This window comes from Corvus kubaryi, unplaced genomic scaffold (genome assembly GCF_017639235.1).
Source record: "Corvus kubaryi isolate FWS band 111438036 unplaced genomic scaffold, C.kubaryi_AGA036_p1.0 37300, whole genome shotgun sequence".
NCBI classification, from domain to species: domain Eukaryota; kingdom Metazoa; phylum Chordata; class Aves; order Passeriformes; family Corvidae; genus Corvus; species Corvus kubaryi.
In genome coordinates this window covers 18081024-18101660 of record NW_024581093.1, presented here as the reverse complement: position 1 = coordinate 18101660, position 20637 = coordinate 18081024, and the positions used below count along the sequence as shown (strand labels likewise).

Sequence of the window (20637 nt, the reverse complement as noted above, 5' to 3'; positions counted from 1 at the left end):
AATCACACACAGAGCTCATCTGAGAGAGGAGGGGTGGGAGGGAGCTGAAATAGGCCAGAACACCCCCAAGTCCTGTTCCACAGCACAGCGTCCTCACGGCCTCAGCTGCTGCTGTGGGGTTTGATTTCCACAGGACGCCAGCAATCCGGACTTCCCCCTTTTTTGGGATTTGGTCCCCGGGTTTCAAAGAATAAATCCCACCGAGGCTGGCTGGTCTACTGACCGTGCCAGCCATGTGCTCTAATGCTGCTGAACACACACACTGACAGATCTACATTTCTCCAGGAGTGGTTTTTGAGGTTTGAAGGGATGATACTGGGTTATTTTCCATAACTGACGGAGAAGAGGTAATCTGTTTTATATGCAACATTTGCCAGATGTTTGTTGAAGCAAATATAGTTGCTTGTCTTTCCACCTTGCCCTGTGATGCACCAACAGAGGTGAGCTATTTGCATCTAATTAACGTAGGCTGGTGTATAAATACTGTTTCGTGTAGGCTGCAAAAGTAAAAGATCCAGGTAAGGTCCAGATGTGTCCTTGTATACATACGGTTTTAACCCCTTGTGCTTCCTATATTGTATAATTGTATAGACAAGTATTAAATTAAACTCTTCTGAAATGCAATTAGCTCCAGAGCGAACTCATTTTTACAGCCCTCCTTTTGTTAGGGTGGTTTTTGTTTTCTCTTGGGCTGGTGGGGTTGTAGCAGTAGGACAAAAAGAGGTGAAGAAGGCTTGCATGCTTTTCCCTGTTGTGGCAGGGTTGGATTTGCAGGAAAATGAAATGCATGTCTATTATCACTTCTGAAAAGTTAAAGGGAGATGAACTCTCTAAATTCTCCCTCTCTAATGGAAGCAGCAAAGGAATGGGGACAATCAGTAACTAAACAGAAAGCAGGGCTGTCTGTCTTCATTAAGATGACACTGATACTGCTTCCAGCCTTTGCTCCACTTTGAGAAGGAAAGCTAATCCATTATTAAGCTGGATTCACCACTGATTTAAAGTTTCTACCTGGAGCTAAGTAATTTTTTGAGAAATTGAGTAATAGGTTACTGTGATGCTTGCATCAACCTTTTGTGTTTGGGACTTGGGGTATGTTTGAGGGACCATCCTTCTGCCTCCAAGTGTCACTGCTGCTCAGCTCTCAGAGGCTGCCACAGTGGGTTTGTGAAGAATCAGTGATGTGGGGTTTTGTGGGTTACGTGGTTCATGTAATGTGGCAATGTCTTTGGTGAATTAAAATAAATTCTTAGTGTAAGGAATATGTCTCTGTGCTCATTGCCTTTGGTTTGTTCGGTACCACTAGAACAACACTGATGGTTTAGTGGCTCCTTGAGCAGCAGAAGGCTGAGTGTTTTATAGTGTTCACCCCCTAAGTAACATTACTTGAGTGCCACATGTTGGCTGATGGCAAAGTTGGCCTCTATTGTAAGGAAAATTGGCTCAGCTTTGTTGTGATCAGTGACACAGAGCAGGGGATATCCTTTACTGACAGGGACATTAACAGTGTCCCTCAGTGGGAACATGGAATTACCTGATTCCTGCAGAGTGTCCACTTTCAAAAGATGATAACGCAGTAGTTACAAATGCAGGGTTATTCTAAAATACTCTATTTCCAAAGGAGAACTTTGCCATGCAAGAATACATTAAACTGTATGTGTGTGTCAGATGACAGAGTAAAGGCAGAAAACTGGAAAGAGTGCATTTTAGAAAAATGATGTCATTTATTCTGCAGACACTATAAAAACTGCTAAACTGAACAGAACTGAAAACACTTTTTCCTTGCTGTTGTAGAACAAGAACAGAGATAAAGCAAAAATGAACACTCAAAATGTGCAGAAAAATCAGTGTGGTAAGATATCTAATATAATTTGTCATTATAATCTGCATCAATTTTACAAAGTTTTAGTAGACTGTGATAGGCCTGTCATGGGGTGGTGTGCTGTTGGGAAAATGTTCTTCTTGCCAAATTTTGGATACTGTATTGGATATATAAAGGGTAAATCCAATTACTTACAAGTAGTAAAGCACACCACCACAAAGTCACTTTTTTTTTTTAATTTGCTAATATTTATCCACATTTTTATTGTATTTTAACTTTCAGAAGCCCCAAATCTTACAAGGGTTTACAATATCCAATACCTGCTGTGTACTATTGCAAATAATTATCAAAAAAGTCTTTTTATGATACCCCAAGGACTAAGAAACAGATTTTCCAAGTTTGTTTACCCACCTAGGGTTGTATGTAGGTGCCCAGAGAATACTTTGTGTTGCCTCTCTAACCACCTGATTGAGGGCTCTGCTGCTGTGGTGCATGATTTATGTCTCTTGTAACTTAGTACCATGGAGCAGCCTTGTGCTGTTGGACTCTTCCCTTACTACTCTATAGATTTTCAACTCTATTTGCACTCTGAATATTTTAATTGTTGTGTATTATTTACACTTAATGCACCTTGCAATTGTGAATTTAATATTTAGTAGCTTACATCACACTTAACAGTTAACTAATAATTAAAGGCCAGAAATATTAGAATATTTCCTAACAAGGGAAATCATGCTCAAATAACAAACTGTGGACAGAAATATTTCTAGGCTAGGTGTGTTTGTTGTTTGTGGGTGAATAGAAGTGATGTAGCTCCATTTTGGCTCACTTTCCCCCCCCTTTTTAAAAATACATGCACATACTACATTTTGGACAGGTTTATTCTAATACTGGATAGATTAATATATAGCAAATATAACAATTTTAATGAAGTGTTTTGTGTTTGCTCCTAGATGTGAAAACAGATCTGAACTTACTGCTTGAATGCCTTAAATATCAGATGGACTGCCCTGTGTCTCAGAAAGAGGCTTTGATCACTATCTATTCCATTTGTCAACAAAACAGTAAGAAATGCTTTTCCTTAGAAACAATGGACTCATTTATGTTCACCATGTATGTTAAGAAACTGATGAGCACTGTAAAAGTGTTGTCTAAAGGATATGAGGTTTGAGATGTTGTAAAGTCTTAGAAGCCTTTTGTTTTGCAGAGAAGCAAAAGCAAAAGTTTTTGTTCTTTTTTTCTCTTGTAGGTGAAGCAAGTGAATACTTTCGAGAAATTGGTGGTTTGATGTTTATAAATGACCTTGCCAAGTCGAGTGTTCATTGCATAGTAAAGGAAGCAGCTTTATTTACATTGGGGATTATTATAGAGAGTAATGGTAATAAAAATAATATTTTTTGTATTTCTGAGTGCGTTTGGCCCCATCATTACTAGTGGTTGTGCTTTGTCTCCCTTTTTTTTTTTTTTTGGTCTCACAAAACGAGACTACAAGATTGTCAGTTGGAGCAAGGGGCAATAAAGGTGCCCCAGTTCCACTGTCCATCCCCAGATTTGATCAATGCCTTGTTGATTCGTGCACAAAGGATGTCTTTAAATTACCCGACACACCCGTACTCCCCCTCTCCCTCAGCAGCAAGTGCTAAATGACTCCTAGATTGTTCCAAAGCTTGCCAGGGTCCTGATTGGTGTAGAACTCACTGCAGGGGGAACCCTCACTTCGTAGTCCTGCCTTGTCTCCACTCGCCACATACAGGCCACAACTGAGACTTAATAGTTTAGGATTATGAGTGGCTTACTTTAGGTCTTAATGGTTTTCACTTTCTATTTTCAGTGTATTGTCAACAGACTTTGTGTACTTCTGAATTGTTTGAAGACCTCATTTTATTTTTAATTAAAAAGGATTCTGGTGTGAACTTGAAAAGAATGTCTGTTTACGTCATCTTAGTACTGGTTTCAAATAACAGTAAGTTGGGTTCTTTTCTGTGTTACAACAACACTCTTTTTCTATTTGCCAATCTTCAGTACAAAATTTGGAACATTTGATAAGTAATGTTTTGGTAAATTTAATTTATAAAGATGAATGTTTGCATGTAACTGAACCTGAATTGTCTAAGTAGGTCATTGCTCACTGGGATTTCCTTAAACAGCAGAACGTGGTTTAGTTCTAAAAATACAGTTTGCAAATGCAAAGCCGTAGTTTCTGAGAGTGTATAGAAAAACCATAGAAAGGTGTTTTTCCCAGTATGTTGATATGATTTTGTATTTCTTCTGGGGAGGATACGTACTTGGTAAAGGGAATGTATTTATGTAAATTAAACTTGATGATAAGATTTTGTCTGCATTTGCATTTGTCTCTGGAGTCTCGTGTGTGTTCTCTTTTAGAAAATGGGCAAACCTATGTCAGAGATACAGGCTGCATCAGCCTGCTGCTGCAGTTATTCAGGTAACCACAGACAGATAATAGACTGGTTAGCAGTTATGTTGCCTTGACTCTTTGGGACTTGTTTGCATTGTCCTTAACAGAACAACTCTCCCCACCTCTGAGAAGAATCTGTCAGATGAAAATACTGATCCCTGCTATCAGCTCTGGTCTTCAGTGTGCAGCACTCTCTGTGCCTGTGTGAACAATCCCCAGAATGGTACGTTTTCCCTAAAAATTGTGAAAGAAGTTTAAAGTTATTCTTGAAACTGGTAATACTTTGGTTTCATTTTTACTGTTCAGCTGAAATTTCATTTCATTACATTTTGATTTGGGGTCCTTTGTTTCTATTTTTCCAGAAGATAATCAAAACATTTGCTGCTCAGTTTTTCCCTATGCCAAAGAGTGGCTCGAGAGTTGCACAGAGCCTGAGATAGTTCGTCCCATTTGTTCATTTCTTGGTCTCACAGTTGCAAATAACTGTAAGTGCACCTCAAGCTTTACACAGTTTTGCATTTGTTAAAAGTAAGTTTAATTAGAGAGTTAAATGGTTTTTTCTTTCTTGTCAATCTCTACAAAGTCACTTACTGTTCTTCCAACTTTGACAACTGTATTCCACCATCTTTACTTAGACTGCACTGTGCTTAAGTCCACAAATAGCCACAAACTGGTTGCATTTCACAAGGTCAGTAAAAACTATTTGGAAGCTGTTTTGATTAAAAGTATTTCTCAATAAAAGTCATTATTACATGACTGGAAACAGTGACTTAGGTAGAACTCAGGCACGATGTTTGCCATTTGTATGCGCATATTAGGGTCACTGTTTCCTGTAACTATTTTATATGCAGTTACTACATTTCTTGAGATTAATATATATCCAGCTTCTGTTGTACAAGAAATGTAATGACAGAAAAACTGTGATAAACTTACTTGGTAAAATGCTAAAATAATTTGCAAACTGTATTGCTTAAATCACATTTTTTCTGTTTTTCACTAAGCATACGTACAGAAATATTTTGTTTCTATTGGAGGATTGGATACATTAGCCAAAGTTCTCCTTGAGCTTATGCATGATTCCTGTTTGAGTCACTCGAGCATGAAACTTGCAGTGGTAGTAACAAAGACTCTGGATGCCTGCATTGCTAATAACTGTGAGTGAAAAGACATTTTTTATCTATGATAATTCTAAAATGCAATTTTTAAAGTCTCGTGTTGGTGGAAGAGTTTTATAAATGGATGCTTAAAGGCAGTTAAGTTATATACATCCCAGTGGATGTTGCAGATTTTTTTAGAATTCAAAGGTGGAAATGGGGAGTGATTCAGTTCATCTGAGGTGGATTACTTTCCCATTATTGCTAAAATAAACACAGTGAAATTTAAACCCTACTGAAAATTAAAAATAAGATGCTAGAGCTAGTTTTGGGTAGGTAAAGCTGAGCACTGGGCATGGCAGTCAGTTTGGATCCTGGAGTTAGGCCTGTGCCTGAATAATAAATTGTGTAGCTGTAGGAAGCTTTAGTAACTCAGAGGTGGAGCTGAACAAATGTGGTATTTCTGCAGAACACACATCTGCTCCGATTTGCTGGCTGGGTAGTGCTCTCCCACTGAGGTCTTGTGTATTCCATCAGAAGGTTTGGAGAAACCTGTGTTCCTGACAAATCTGTGCTGTGGCCATCGTTTGTGTACCTGCCACTTCTGCCATAAGAGCTTAAAATGGAAGTTCACAAAAGTTTAAAAGCATAACCCTGCACTAGTTCTGAGTGTAGTTTCAAGTCAGTTCGTGTGTGACAGGATTAGGCCTCAGCATGGATGTTCCCAGTTTCAGGAAGGGCTTGCCCTTCTTTTTGTGGCAGATACTCTGTGTCAAAGCTTATTCAACTCTTTCTGGCCCTATACTGGAGCTGATAAAGGATGTGGAGAAGCTCAGCAGAGATCTCCAAAACTTGCACAGTGAAAAGCCCTTGTTTATCATTATCTTCTACCACATCTCCGTGGAGCTGGGAGGAAGGGCAGGGTTGGATTTGGGAGCAGCACAGGAGGGATGTGGTAATCTGAAGTGTTAAAGTGAAAGGCAGAGCAGGACAGGGCTGAGCAGGTCCAAGGCTTTGGGGGGGTCTCTAGAGTTTCCTCAAAACCCAGCATTTTATACTTGGATGATTCCTACATGCTTAGTATCTAGTTTCTTTTCCTTCCAATTGTTTTAACAAACAGCTGCTGTGGGTGTTGTCTTGGCAAAGTATCACACTGTGTCAGAGCTGCTGAAGCTGCTGTCCAATGAGACACTGAACACAGGAGAAAAAATCAGTATTATTCTAACAATTGGACACTGTACTGAAGTTTGTGGTAAGATTTGCTTTTTCTTTTTTCTTTCTGTCAGCTTCTCCTAAGTTTTCATACACCGACTCCTCCAGTGGTGTCACTTCATCAAGACTGGAACGCGAGGGAGAGTTCTATTAAATAACGTTAATATTTGGAAAAAAAAGTTTTTTATAATGTTCCATCTTTACATTTTAAAGCTTTTTAGTAGCAAGTGTCTTTAATAGCTTTGAAAAAGTAGACTAATACGCAAGAACTCAGAGCTGAGTGTAGGGATCACAGGGAACAATTAACCCAGACCTGAAAACTGCTACAATCCAGACAGAGCAAATGAGTTGTCCTGAGCTCTCTTTTCATGGTCCTTGGTGCATACAGCTTCTGTCCACTGCTTACAAGGCCAGTAATATTTGTAAAAGCCATGTAAGAGCATTGGTTTTGAAGTCACATAAGCAGTAGGTAGCCCTGAAATGGTTTTTTGTCATGTTCCTTAGGGCTTGCCCAAGCATTTCTTAGGCATATCAAGCATACCAAAAATATAGCACTTCAATTGGTATTTTATGGTAGTACAGGCAAATAGAAAGGGAAGTTCATTTGTATTACTGGTTTTTTCTCATGTATGTTCAGATAAACAAGAAAAGGGGAATATGTTCAAAAATTCTGATTAATTTTCATCCTCTGAGTGCCAATAATGTGCAATAATTAGCTCAATAGGTCATAAATTTATTTTTAAAGACATTTTTTCATGAAGAATTAATTGAAACAAGGCTTAATGGAAAATGTCTTTTGAATAGAAAAATGATTAAACCAACAGAATAAAAGCTTCTCTTAAAATGTCAACGCTGTCAAAATAAAAATACTTTCTTTTTAGAATTAAGTTTAAACAAGAAAACTATTTTTAGCAAGTTATCAGTTTTATGAATACATATGCAAATGAGATCACAATTTAAAAAATTAGCTAATTACATAGTAAATGAGGGACAGATTGGCTAGACCAGGATTAAACTACTAATTTTATTAGAGTTTTGCTAATTATAAACTTTAAGGTTTTGATATTTCTACATCTCAGGGCTTACAGAAATGTAGCATTATCTACTCCAGGAGCAGGTAATGGAGGAAGAGAAGTCATAATTCGAATGTTTTAGGCCACAATTAAGTGAGCTTGGAACTCCATCATATAATTTGTCTCAGTCATCCTTCAGTTTTCTTACAGAAATTTGAGTTCTTGTCAAATCATCCTGTGTGGTGTAAAGCTCTCCTGCTGGGTCATTGCAGCAGGCTCAGGTCTGTAATGCAAATCTCTTTTTCTACAGAAACTTATGGAAAGTTGCTACTATTAGCTCTTAAAATTACTGTGAGGTTAAGGTGTCTGAGGCTGAAACCAGCCTATTTTCCTTTACCATGTCCTGTTGTAGAAGAAAACCAGTGTGAACTGCTCCAGAACAATGGTCTGCCACTTATGATTCAGGTATTGACAGAATCTCAGGACGAGGAACTCATCAAAGCTGCTACTTTTGTGCTGCAGAACTGCAAACAAATGAGTAAGCTTGCTGTTTTTGCTTTAAAAATGACAGTGATTATTTCCATCTCTGTGTTCTGCTGATTCCCTAAGTGATTTTAACTGTGGCAGCTTTGTAATTCTGTGTACTCCAAAAGATGTTTGTTTTCTGCAGAGAAAGTTGCCTATTTGCAATGAAGAACTGTCTTAGGCAGAAAAAAGAGAAGTAAAAATTCCAGTGATGTTGCAATAATGCATTTGTGAAACCTCTCCATGTAGGGCCAGTTCTTAAAAGCTTTCCTGTCTAGAAATTTTGTGGAAAATACTAACATTGTCATTGAACACCCCATGGATGCTCTCCTCCTGGGGATGTACCACTAGAGAGAGCAAATAAACCAGAGACAATCAAGCCTGAAATCACTGTGACTACATTCATTTCCAGTATTAAGAAATCCTGATCTTTCTTTTTGAAGTACACCCTTCTTTTGAAATATACCCTTATTTTAAGGTACACTAAGCTTTTATTAATCATTTGTACAATACTACCAATGAAACAGAGATACCTTTTCTTCTAATCACCAGAGCATGGAAGGTATTCAATTCCTATTTAGTAAAAAACAAACCTGTATCTACACTTTTGTGCTGAAAGCATAACTGAGAGTTTTGTGTAAGATTGAGAGGGTGTTGGGATTTGTAGTGTCCATTAATATGGAATTGCTTTTTGAAAAAGCAGAGACTCATACGGGTTAAAAACCTATAGGGTTAGGTTTAAATCAATGAAAAAGTATTTTTTCCACAGCATCATTGTGCAAACAGTTTATAGTAACTGTAATTACAAGCTCACCTCTTGTAACTGCAGCTTATATTTGAAGTGTGTTAACATTTATATATAAATTTAAGTTTTACTAAAATTGTTATTTTGCATTAAATTATTGGGGCTGTCACCCACTAAAATATGATAAATACTTTTTGAGATGTTAATTGATAAAATTTTAAATATTAATGTTGTTTTATATTTTAAAGCTGAGCAGTTGTCTCTGAAATCATATGATAACTCATTAAATGTGAACAATGCAGAAGAGTTGGGTGTGCAAGTCAGAAAAAGATGTCTACAAGACTACTGGAAGAAAGCAAAAGAAATTTTACACAGAATAAACTTGATGGAAAAAGAGCATGATGAGGTTGGCCTATTTACCAAAATAGGATAAAACTAATCACATCTTTCCGGAGTTTAGCGAGAAAGAGAAAGTAAACCTTTAAGATAATTTCAATGTGAGCAAGAACACCAGGAAAAACATTGGATTTGTATGAAACTGCAACCTGCAACTTTTATCATTATTGTAGATCAGGCCGAGTTACAGGTGTGCAGAGAATGGGGGCACCTCTATTTTATGAAGTATTCTATTTTATTGTAAAACCAGATTTTTTACAAGACAGAAAAAGAAGAAAATGAGTTTATTTTTAATTGCTGGACATTCAAACCTATAACTTTAATATTTGCATGCTTGAAATGCTCAGGGTTGTACAGCTGGGGTGGGATGGATGATAAAGGAGAATGTAAACATAAGCTGAGATAAAGCTGTTTCATATTTCCCTTGTGCTTTATAGCTGCTAAATATCTGTGGGTTTGGAACAGCAAGTTTATGAGTTATTTAGATGGATCTTAAGTTCTAGCAGTGCCTTGCATTAGTAGCAAATTCATTGTTTCAGTCTGAAATTACCACTTAGTAAGTACCCCTTCAGCACCTTCAGTGGCATTGCTGTCTTGTTGGCTCTCAGCTCGGTATGGGGGTTTTCTGAAGCTTCTCTGGAATTTGCTTTACCCTCGGAGTTACACTATCTAGTTAATCCTGTTACTAGATTTATTTAGGATTTTTACAGAGCTCACATAGTCACTAACCAGTATTTTTCAATACAGGGAAGAGTGCAAGGAGAAATACTTGTAGATGAATCCTCAGTAGCCAATTCTGAAGCATTAGAATCCCATGAAGTGAATCCTGCTGATCCAAAGATGCACACAGAAAGAACACATAAAGAAGTCTGTTGCCCACAATTGACCTCAAAGTTGAATAATCAGGTTCTTGCTCCATCTGCAACTTCTGCTCCACAAAAAAATGAAACAGTGAACACTATGGATGCAGCTTCTACCAGACAAACTGAACAGAGGAATAATCCATGTTCAGTTACTGAGCTGCAAACAGACAGTGTACCTCAAAGTCACAGTATAAATGGAAAAACTGCTTGTGTAAAAAATCAGTCTGGTCTTCAAGCAGGGTAAGAATCTTACACCTAAGCAGAAATATTAAGTTGTTTTTCTTCAGTAATTTCCAAGCTGAATGTCAGCCTTTTAAATTATCTGTTACTAACTATCTTTTTCATCTAGAGAAAAGACATAGCCTTTTGGTGGCCCACTAGAGATTATGCTGTGAAAGTGTTTTTGAGGTCACAGATCAAAGCTTATGGTCATCGTAGTAACAAAAGCTCCTGATCTCTGAGTGGTGGTGTTGTACAGAGAGCCTGTTTCAGGGCATGTTTTCAGCATAGTGGTGAAAATCATCCCTGGCTTTTGCCCCAAAGTTCTCACTGATGTAACAGATCAAGATTTAACCCATTGGTTCGGATAAAACCACAATGGTTTCTGTAATGTGCACTTACTAGGAAAACAACAGGTAGAGAACTGCTCAGAAAAATTTTGAAACTGAAGTGTCTGCAAAGTAGGGGGCAAAGTTTCAGCACCTCTGCTGTTCTCCCCTCATGTTCCATTGCTGCCCTGCATGGGAAGAGAAAGGAACAGCCCTGTTTAGTCATTCTCTGTTCTCTTACTCGTTGCTCTCACACAAATGCTAATTTTCCTCTTTTTCTATTGCTTCTTATGGATATCTTTCCTCTTGATAACCCAAAATTATTTATAGCCAACTTGCAATCATAAATACAGATTCCATTCTCTTGAGTTTATATCTGGAATATCCTGCAAGACAGTCAATGAGAAAGTATCACCAAAACGACATTTTTGGGGGGTTTTATGTTTTGTTTGGGCTTTTTGAGTTCCACATTTTTATTGTGCTTTTTTGTATGTGTCTGGCTGCACCTTGCTCTATGCAGTTTCCTGGTATTATATTGTTACTTTGCAACTACCACAGAAATTACCATGGTACATTCAGGTAAATTTTGTTTTGCTACTGGTTAGCATAATTTCACACAGCTTCTTTATTTGTTGTTCTGGGCTCTGAAGCACAAAACTATTAAGACATCATTAAAAAAAAGTCTCTCCTTGAACATGTGTTTGTGAACACAGGAATTACTGAAAAGTAACCACGGGTCAGGCTCCTTGCTCCTGCAGCTTTCAGAGGGAGTCAGTGACACAAAAATCCTCAATCAGGGTATCACAGCAGTGTGTTGGTTGCACAGAAGTTAATCAGTGCAAGAAAAGAAGAAACCTAATTATCTTTTGGAGCTTTTGCTACAAATAGTGAAGGCTACAGTATTCTGAAGATTTTGTGAAAGTTTTATGTGCACTAGGTAATCCTTATGTGAATCAGGATTGCAAATTACTCTGGAAACCAGCACCCCTTGAAAGCTCTGCACTCCCTGCTGAACAGACTGCAAGGAATGCCAATCACAGATCTCTGGTAAACAGGTTTTAACATGCACTGATTACATGCTGGGTACCAGAAGTCCAGTAACTTGGGATAATTAGAATAATTTTTTTAGAGTTTTCTCTTTTATATATTTGATTTTATATATTTGATTGTTTCTTTTGTGCCCTTGAAGTGTGTGTATTCATTTGCAGGTAAATGTATGTTGTTTTTATTGTTTTTAATTTGTTCACATTTTGATCTTCCCAGTGAACAGTTATTTAAACAACCAGCAGAGACTGTTAGAAATATGAAACAGACGTGCACATCAGGTACAAATAGCTACACATATTCCTTTCTGAGCTGATTTTGTTCTTAATGAGATTTTAATTAGCTTTGTGTATGTTTATCACTACTTTTTATCACTTGTTATGTATCATTACATGACAGAGAGTGCATTGTGTGTAATATCCTTTAACTGGTTTGCACAGTGTTGGAATTTTATACTGTACACAATTTTACCAGGAGAACTGTTATTCTACTTTTCTTCTAATACATATTTTAGCTTTCTTTTTTTAAAATTGACTTTAACTATTCAAATGAATGTATCAGAGATTAAGTTTAGTGTTTAATCTGTACTGACCAGTGAAAGCCACTAATAGAAAATGCAGGTTTGGTCCTGTGTCTGTGAGGCAGGGGATAGAACCTGCCTGCGAGAGTGACTTTTGCCTGATGTGTTCCTACATGTTGAACATGTGTTTAAGAGAGAAGCTTTTCAGATTTGCATTAATCCTAGTCTGATGCATTTATTTCAGAACTGGGATCTGTTCAATCAAATCTTTATTCCCTGTTTAGTTTCCTGTTAATTTATAAAATTGCTAAGTATTCATTAGATTAGACTTTGCCAGAATGGGAGCTTTACAGGTGACAAGCTGATCTCCAGGCTACACCTGCTTATCTGAGAATATGCATTATTCCAGTACATCACATTTTTCAGCATCTGATTCCAAAGAGAAATAAAGTTTATAGGGCTTAGTTAAGCAATATGGGTTTACACGGTTAATTTGCCGGGTTCAAGTTGATGTAATATCCTTTGGGAGAGTGATGAAAAAACACTGAATTGAACATGGTTATTCTGGATTTACAAAAATGTGAATGTGATGCATTGAACTTGAGGAATTTCATTTAGATTTTCTGCTGTTATGTTAATTAAACTTTAATAATCTACAAATAGAAAATGCAGTTGAACGTAGGTATGCTATGCATGATTACCATGGCAAAAGATAGGTTACATTTTCTTAGTGACTTTTTTCCTCCCTCATTTAGATCAACATTCATTCTGCTCAAAGAAAACTGAGGAAGTCAGAAATACTTCAGCTACATCTTCATCCCATAAAATAGCAGATTTAAGGTGTTCAGGTAAATATTATCATAGATCTTTCTCTCCATACATAGAAGTATATAGAAGTACATAGAAGAAGCCTTAAAGGGTCAGCAGTGCAGTAAGTGGATTGACTTGACAGAAATTTTAACACATTTGTTCTATCACCTCTTACGTAACAATAAATCCTGAGCTGCTTCCTTTCCTTTCCTTTCTTTTTTCTACCTCTAAAATAAAAGATAAATATTGAAGTAAAGCTGACATATTGCAATTTTGGTCCATGGAATAGTGTGGGTTTACTGACAAAGAGAACACAGAGTAGCTTAACAGGTGACCCCCTAATTAGAAGAATACTTGAGCGCGTGTTTTCCTCCTTTCTCTGGTTGCAAAGAGGGAGGAAGAACGTGTAGCCCTGCTCATTTCCCTCATTTGCTCTCCTGCTAAGCCTCCTCACTATTCTGCAGCCCTTCTGTTCTCTCTGCCTCACTGCTGTGAAGTACAGGCAGGCAGTTTTATGGCAATCCATGACTACAGCCCAGTTACCCAGGTTCTACTTCCTCAACCTGCTCCATCGGTAGGTCCTGAGAATGCTGCTGGTACTCCAGATTTGTGAGTGCACTTTGTAATCAAGTCAATGTTTCTTAATTTAAAAAACCCCAACAAAACAAAAACCCACAGAAAACCAAAGAAACCCCAAAGCACCCCATAACACACCTTTGAACATTATTTTTATCTGAGTTGTCAAACTAAATTCAACCTGAGCTTTAGCACTGCTTTATCTTAAGGTAGAACATTACAGATATGGACCTGTGCCCTTCCTGTGACTCCTCACACAAGTCCTCCTTCAGCTGATGTAACTTAACTGTGAGACATTCAAGGATAACTAAACCATAAATTACCTTAGGAATGTCCTCAAAAATGAACAGCAAGGCTTCCTATGAGGGAATTCATGCCTAAACTAGACTTACTGTTGATTAAGGTTAATACAGGTAAGTGTAACGACATGAAGTTTCAAAAAAAAAAAAAGTATATAATATATATATTTTGGCTCCTGGATGGAGTGCAAATGGAACTGAGGCCTGTGTCTTCCCATCCCACCAATATTTTTACTTCTGTAGAGGATCTGTGCCTCAGTCAGTACTTCTGGACTGGAAGTGCAGTATAACTTGCTTCCATAAAATGTTGAAAACAATTTTTTTTAAGAGAGAAAATACAAAGTATTTCAAGAAGGCACATAAAAATGACATGAATATGGAAAACCTGAAGTCAAAATGATCCTAGTGAGCAAAATGAAAAACTGAACTTTGTGGTGGCTTCTTTAGAAGCTGTGATTGCTATTTCTACAATCCCCTATTTTTCCCAGGGTGTACAGCAGGAGGACTGTCCTTCAACAGTAGAACCTTCACCAAGATGTTACAGAGTTGCCAGCACAGGTGTTCCCACCACAGAGTCCTCCTGGAAGCTGAAGAGAGATACCGAAGGGAACTCCGCAAAGTGGCTGCTGGTAACAACAGCAGATCTGCAACTCGCCAAAGTATGGAGTTTGTTTTCAGTACTTGCAACCATTACTTTGAATTGCATTTAAAATTCTGAACTTTTTTATCTGCTTCTGCTTGTCTTGCTGTTTTAAACTCACTCATGGAATTTGATTTACAATGATTTGTACTAAGTGAGATCTGAACTGGCCACTTCTGTTTTGAGGATCTTGTGTATTTCATGCCATGGTGACAGATGCTCGTAATAGGCTTTAATGAGATTCTCATGTCTTAGCAGAAATAGGCAAGTCCTGAGGCAAGGGAATGTATTAAGTTGAAATAAGTGTGAGTAGATGGATGACATCATAACAAGGTAATTTCATTCTAATATTACACACTTGCAGGTCTAAGATAATTCCTAATGAATTAAATAGAACACATTCTATATTTCTCTGGTTTAAAGGAGGAATTTTGAAAATGAAAGTTATTACATACTGGCATTTGTACTGGTGTTCATCTTATATTTTCCAGAAATGCTGCTGGCCCCAGTGAAGAAAGACAGGCTGCATAAAGAAATATCAACTTTTAGGAGCAAAAAGGATAGTTTCCAAAGTAAGGGCTTGGTTTGGAAATTGATGTGAAAAGCCCTTACTGTCTATTAATTCTTTTGCAGAACTTTACCATGGGAGGCTGTGGATAGGAAATTATGTTGGGGTTCTTTTCTTTTTTTTTTCCCCTCTAGATTCTGAGAATAATCTGTATATTATAAGGCCAGAAAATGCATATTCTATAATAATGAAATTGTATAATGCACATTATTGCACTGCAAAGTTATCTGGCACTTGCTGTGTTGATCCTGTTTTGAATAATGTCAGGGTTACTTCCATAGCATTTGGTATTTCTCAGTTTTGTGGCATGGATTTCTGAAATGGAGAGGTTTAGTCAGGCTCAGAGCAAGTTCAGCTGCCTGCTCCTGGATTCAGCACCACTCCATTACGCAGTTCCAGCCATGTTGTTCCATTAGACCCATTCCTGTTCCTGCTGGGAGCTCTGCTAAGGAGCTGAACAGCTGTAAGGGGAACCCTGAACCTGTGCAGCAGCTCTAGAGCAAGTAACCTAAAAAAACCTATCAGGAAATTAGTACAGATCTATTTACTTGTTATTTACTTATTTGTTATGAAGTGTTATTAACAGGGCAGAGATGGAAAAGTGAACATAAATCCCATCAGTTTCTGCAGTGCAATTTGGGAGCCCTGTGTTTGCAGAACCATCAGTTGCCCATAAAACCTGGTGTTCTTTATAATGCACAACTGCCCCATTGGTAACAGAAAACTCATCTTTTACAGATGTTATTCTCTAAGATAGCAAAAATGTTAACGGTTGTATTTCTTCCCTTATATTTTTACATAATTCACCAGAAATTGTTTTCAGAATGTGTAGTGGGTACCTGCAGATCTCCAACTACAGTCACACCTACTACACTCATCACCTCGTAACCAACACTGTTTCTTATGACTGATGACCAGGATTTTTAAAGTAGGCTGAAGCAGTTCTCTATCATTACTTAAATTCTAAAACATCAATATTCCTTTAAAAGGCATTCTCTTTTGAAATGAGAATTGAAATTTGAATTTTGAAATTCCCACCAGAAATCTATTTTTTGTACTCTTATTTTCAAAAGCCTTGTTTACATGGTTATTTTATTTAATTAATGCCCAGTAAAAGCTAGTGGGTTGATTTTTAAATTTATTTATATTTTTCCCCTTCAGATTCAGAAATTGATTAATTTGTCTTATGAAAACCACTAAGGTATTTTAAAATGTAAAAAGCCCAACCAAAGCAACAGTATAACTTCTTGAAAACCCATTACAGCAATATATTATCTTTAGCAAGTACACATTTTCTGTAAGCAGAAGTAAACTGAAGTAAACTGAATTTTCCAGTCTTTCTTCCAAGACCAGATTAGTGGCATGGCTCGAAAGATGGTTCTCTCTTAAATTTTAATTCCTAAAACATAACTTGTGTTTTGTCATTTGGTTTTTTTTCTAAGAAAGATGAGTAATGTTTTATTGTTTGGGTTTTTATTGTTTATTCTTTTAAGGCACTCTTTTGACTCCAAGTAGAAAAGACAAATCTAATACTTCAAAGAGAGATGAACATAATAGAAATATTAGGTGGACTAACAACTATAACTTGACACCTGCATATGGGAAGTGTGAGTATTACCAGAAAATTAATTCTCTAATATACATAACTGAAAGATCAGTGCTTGCATTTAGGTCAGGGCATTGAGAGAAGCACCTGTCATTGTTATTGGAGACAAATGGCTAAAAATTTAAATAAACTGTTACACTTTCACTCATAGAAATCCACTTGAACATCAATAACACTATTACTTGCTTCTGATTCATAAATAGTCCTTATGTGTTAATGTGGGTTATGAGAAAAAGATCTAAGGAGAATGAGATATTACTAATAAAGCAACAGTTATATATTCAGATTCATTAGAATAAATGCTCCTTTACAATTTTAGATTCAGTTTTTCAGTAGATTTTAGTTATTTTAAAGTGACTGACTGGCCTCCTTGTTCACAATTTCATAGCTTTACAAAAAACCCAAGATGCTAACCTGAAGAGACAGAGAGTCAAAGAGATGGGCAGCCAGAAATGTCAGCACTTAAAAGAAATGTGCACACATTCACTTGACAAAGATGAGGTTAGTTATGCAAAGCCTAATCATGCACTCACATATTTATAAATGTCCAAATAAAAGCACTATGAATTGCACAGTTTCTTTTTTAGTCACCTTTAACAGGAGCCCAGTAGCAAAATGAACCTTATTAAAAAAATATTCCTGTGTTGGTTCTACTCCAGTCACACTGACTTATCCCTGAATTGAGTTCAGCATTTTTCAGCTGACATCTCTTCAGAATGATGGATCTGGAGGTATGATTTCTTCTGTGCTGATGAAAATTTGCACAGTATAGAAGTAACAGAAACTTAAAGGAATAAACTTGCTAAAAGTATAAACTATGTAGGCACAACAGAAATGAAGACAAAGATCATGGAAAGGTACTGTATTTCGGTAAGTGGTGGCAGGGATGAAACCTTGAAGAACCATTGTTCCCTCGACAGTGTGACCATTTCTTTACAACTACTAAAGGTTGCATTGCCAGTAATACGTTACTTCCACATGCAAAATAGTATGTAAATTTTCATAATTCTTAATGACACTAAAAGAATTATTTTCAGAGCAATGAAATATGTTCCCTGGCCATGAGCATGAGACCTTTGAGCAGGAGAAGAGCCCGAAAAGATTTCACAGCTGAAGAAATCAACTGCCTTTTGAAAGGAGTCAAAGAAATGGGCAACCACTGGAATTTGATTTTGTGGTCTTACCCTTTCCAGAAAGGACGGACAAGTGTTGACCTTTCCAAGAAGTACTACAGGTTACAGATGCAGGTACTCATCACTGGATTTTCTACTAACTGCAAATGCTGTAAGCATTTTCATCACTAGCCCCTGAACTACCTTGCAGAAACAGACAGGCTTTCAGAATGTGCATTCATGGGATTGTGCCTGTGTCAGTGCAGTGCCCATGAGAATGGTCTCTGGTGTAATTCCATCAGGGACGGTGCTTGGAGAGAGAGAACTAAAGTAGGGAAATATCAGAGAGCCTTGGAACGTGCCTCTGCCCCCTGACAGGGTACAGAGAGTGGGAGTGTCAGTTGAGGACTCTGAATGAATCCCTGCTTATCAGGAAGTTGGTCTCCTCTCTGTTCAGCCTCTTTTGTGATGTTGGTCTGTGACAGCCTCTCTAGCAGTTTCCCAGTGGTTAATCATGCATCCCTCACACAGGGAGCACTGCTCCTGTGCTTTGGAGACCATGGGAATGTTTAAGTGACAAGCCTTTGTCTACTGAAAGCTGGTCTATAATTGTGCAGTGATTTGGGGCTACATTTATCTTGGTATTGTGTCTTTCATCTCCATTTTATAGATGAAAAAAAACCAACAAGGACATCAATAACATCATCTAAGAGTGCTTTGGATTTCGTTGCAGAATGTTCAAGAACAGCCTTTGTAGCAGTGAGGTATTGCCAGAACAACACAAACCCTTGGAGAATTTAGGTTGGCTTGGACTCCTGTTTTTCAGTGACAAGTGACAGAATTGTTATGCGTTGTAAATTTAATTTACCATAATTTGGCAATTTCTTTAAGTGATGCTATCATAGGCAACAAAATCTCTATCAGTTAAAATTACATGAGTTTGGAACTTAATTTAACCTTGAGCATTTGATTTATGCAACTTTTGATTTAACTTTTTGTAGCTTGCTTTATACCATTTGTAAGAAATGGCTGTATTGCAAAAATGAGTATTTTATGTCTGAAACTGGTGCTAATGTTGTGTCTGAATTTGTTTCCTCTTAATAAGTGAAATGTTTAAAGCAGGTGGAATATTTTGTCATGCATTGAATATGCTGCATGTGCAGAAAAATGTATCTGTGACAGAAAACACTGAATGTGTGGTTAAACACTGCTGCACAGAGGAGGCAAATCTTTCATTGTTACAGAAATGCTGTACTCACTGTTGAACTTAGTAGGTAATGACAGAATTTGGCTTCTGTTTACAGTTGGACAGTTTTTTGGTGTATTTTTCAAGTGAGCAGAAATTAGAATTTCTGCTAATTACACAATTTTTATAGGATGCTTTAGTGAAAGCCTTGGTAACTTGATAGCCTTAGTATTTCAGTTGTATTTTTTACTTGTTCTGATAAAGGAATGATGACGTAATAGTTAATTTCTTATGGAAAAAAGTTTAGTTATTGTAATAGCACTAGGTTTTCACTGTGATGTGGCTTAAAGACAATGACAACGATACAATAAATACATTTTCTAATATTTTCAGCTGTTGCAATTTGGGGGTTTTTATTATTAAAATATTCCAACATCTATAAAATATGTCTCTGTGTGGAGCTGTTGCCAGCAGCAGGGTTAAGTTTCAGTGGAGAGTGAGAGCCAAAAGGGCTCCTGAGGTGGACTGTCCACAGCGAGGACATTGGGGTCCCCTACACACTCCAGGTGTTTTTCCAAGGACTCCAACCTCGTCCAGACAAGCTGTTACTTCATCCATTGCTGAATGTGTGTTAGTATCCACATTATCATGGCCTGAAATATGTCTCAAGTGGCTAAAATATGCAAGGTGTAAATCTTTACTTGACACAATGTGAGAATATCACAATACTGACAATTTACCTCACCTTAGATACAGTTTAGGTTGTGGCCTAAAGGCCCTGTGGAGCCTTTAGTCTCCTCTCCTCTTTGGGGCAGGGCTGAGTTCAAAGTCGGTCGAGTTGCTCAGTGCCTTGTCAAGTTCTGAGACTCTTCAAGGAGGAAATTCCCGCTGCCTCTTTGGGCAGCCTCTGCTGGTGCTTCACCTCCTCCGGAAGGCAAGGGCTGGAACGACACCGCTGGGACATTCTGGTGGGATCCAAAAGAGAAATCAGGGACCAGGAGCAGGCAGAAACCTGAGGTGTGAATTTGTGCAAGTCAGTCTTTTGCTCTTCTATGGATCAACTTTACAGTCTTGATCAGTTTAATTTTCTTGCACAAGTGCTTTGAAATCCACGTGTAATGGACATCATGAAAAGAAAATTGCATAGGAATAGTTGATGTCACTTTTAAGCTGGTTGGGCCATCCAGGGCAGTATTTCAGCACTTTGAAAAGCTGGAATATCCGACAAACCACCCAGGGAAGTCTGTTCGCAAAAACACTGATGTGCTTTCGTGGTTCTGCTGGACAAACAGATGTCAGGGGTGTGAGGATTGGGTGGTAATTATTGCTTGACCAATCGGCAATGACTTACACCGTGTGCTCACCCAGATCCTGCACTGAGCCCGGCACTGCCGGGCACCAGGGCTGCACCGCGCGGGGACACGGCAGCGCAGGGAGCGGGGCTGCAGGGGAACTACCGGGACAGCTACCGAAGGTGCAAGAGAAGGTACCTGAGCAGGTACCAGAGCAGAGACGGGGGGTCAGGAGAAGGTACCAAGGCAGGTACCTGGGATGCAGGAGGAGGTACCTGAGCAGGTGCGGGGGGTCAGGAGGAGGTACCTGAGCAGGTACCTGGGATGTAGGAGGGGGTACCTGAGCAGGT

The 20637-nt window shown here is 38.0% G+C and overlaps 1 protein-coding gene and 1 long non-coding RNA gene across 3 annotated transcripts; one reads left to right on the top strand and one right to left on the bottom strand.

Annotated features, from left to right (window-relative positions):
• Positions 1 to 38: 38 nt before the first annotated feature.
• TERB1 (telomere repeat binding bouquet formation protein 1) lies at positions 39 to 19433 on the top strand. Of its 2 annotated transcripts, XM_042027652.1 has the most exons (21): positions 39 to 440; positions 1795 to 1852; positions 2776 to 2886; positions 3072 to 3200; positions 3654 to 3785; positions 4205 to 4265; positions 4346 to 4461; positions 4601 to 4723; positions 5240 to 5392; positions 6453 to 6584; positions 7970 to 8095; positions 9076 to 9233; positions 9971 to 10326; positions 11898 to 11959; positions 12954 to 13046; positions 14372 to 14542; positions 15015 to 15095; positions 16585 to 16698; positions 17086 to 17198; positions 17735 to 17944; positions 18480 to 19433. In XM_042027652.1, the coding sequence occupies exons 1-21, from the start codon at positions 378 to 380 to the stop codon at positions 18507 to 18509; spliced, it is 2592 nt and encodes an 863-aa protein (XP_041883586.1). In that variant the 5' UTR covers positions 39 to 377; the 3' UTR covers positions 18510 to 19433. The 2 variants fall into 2 exon arrangements, with proteins under 2 accessions (XP_041883586.1, XP_041883585.1); XM_042027651.1 differs by lacking the exons at positions 39 to 440; positions 17086 to 17198; positions 18480 to 19433 and having other exon boundaries at positions 1819 to 1852; positions 17735 to 17823.
• Positions 7550 to 20631, bottom strand: LOC121664381. Its single transcript, XR_006015993.1, has 2 exons — positions 19741 to 20631; positions 7550 to 10822 (listed from the first exon to the last, which is right to left on the bottom strand). It is a non-coding gene; the product is annotated as an uncharacterized LOC121664381 (long non-coding RNA).
• Between the last annotated feature and the right edge of the window lie 6 nt (positions 20632 to 20637).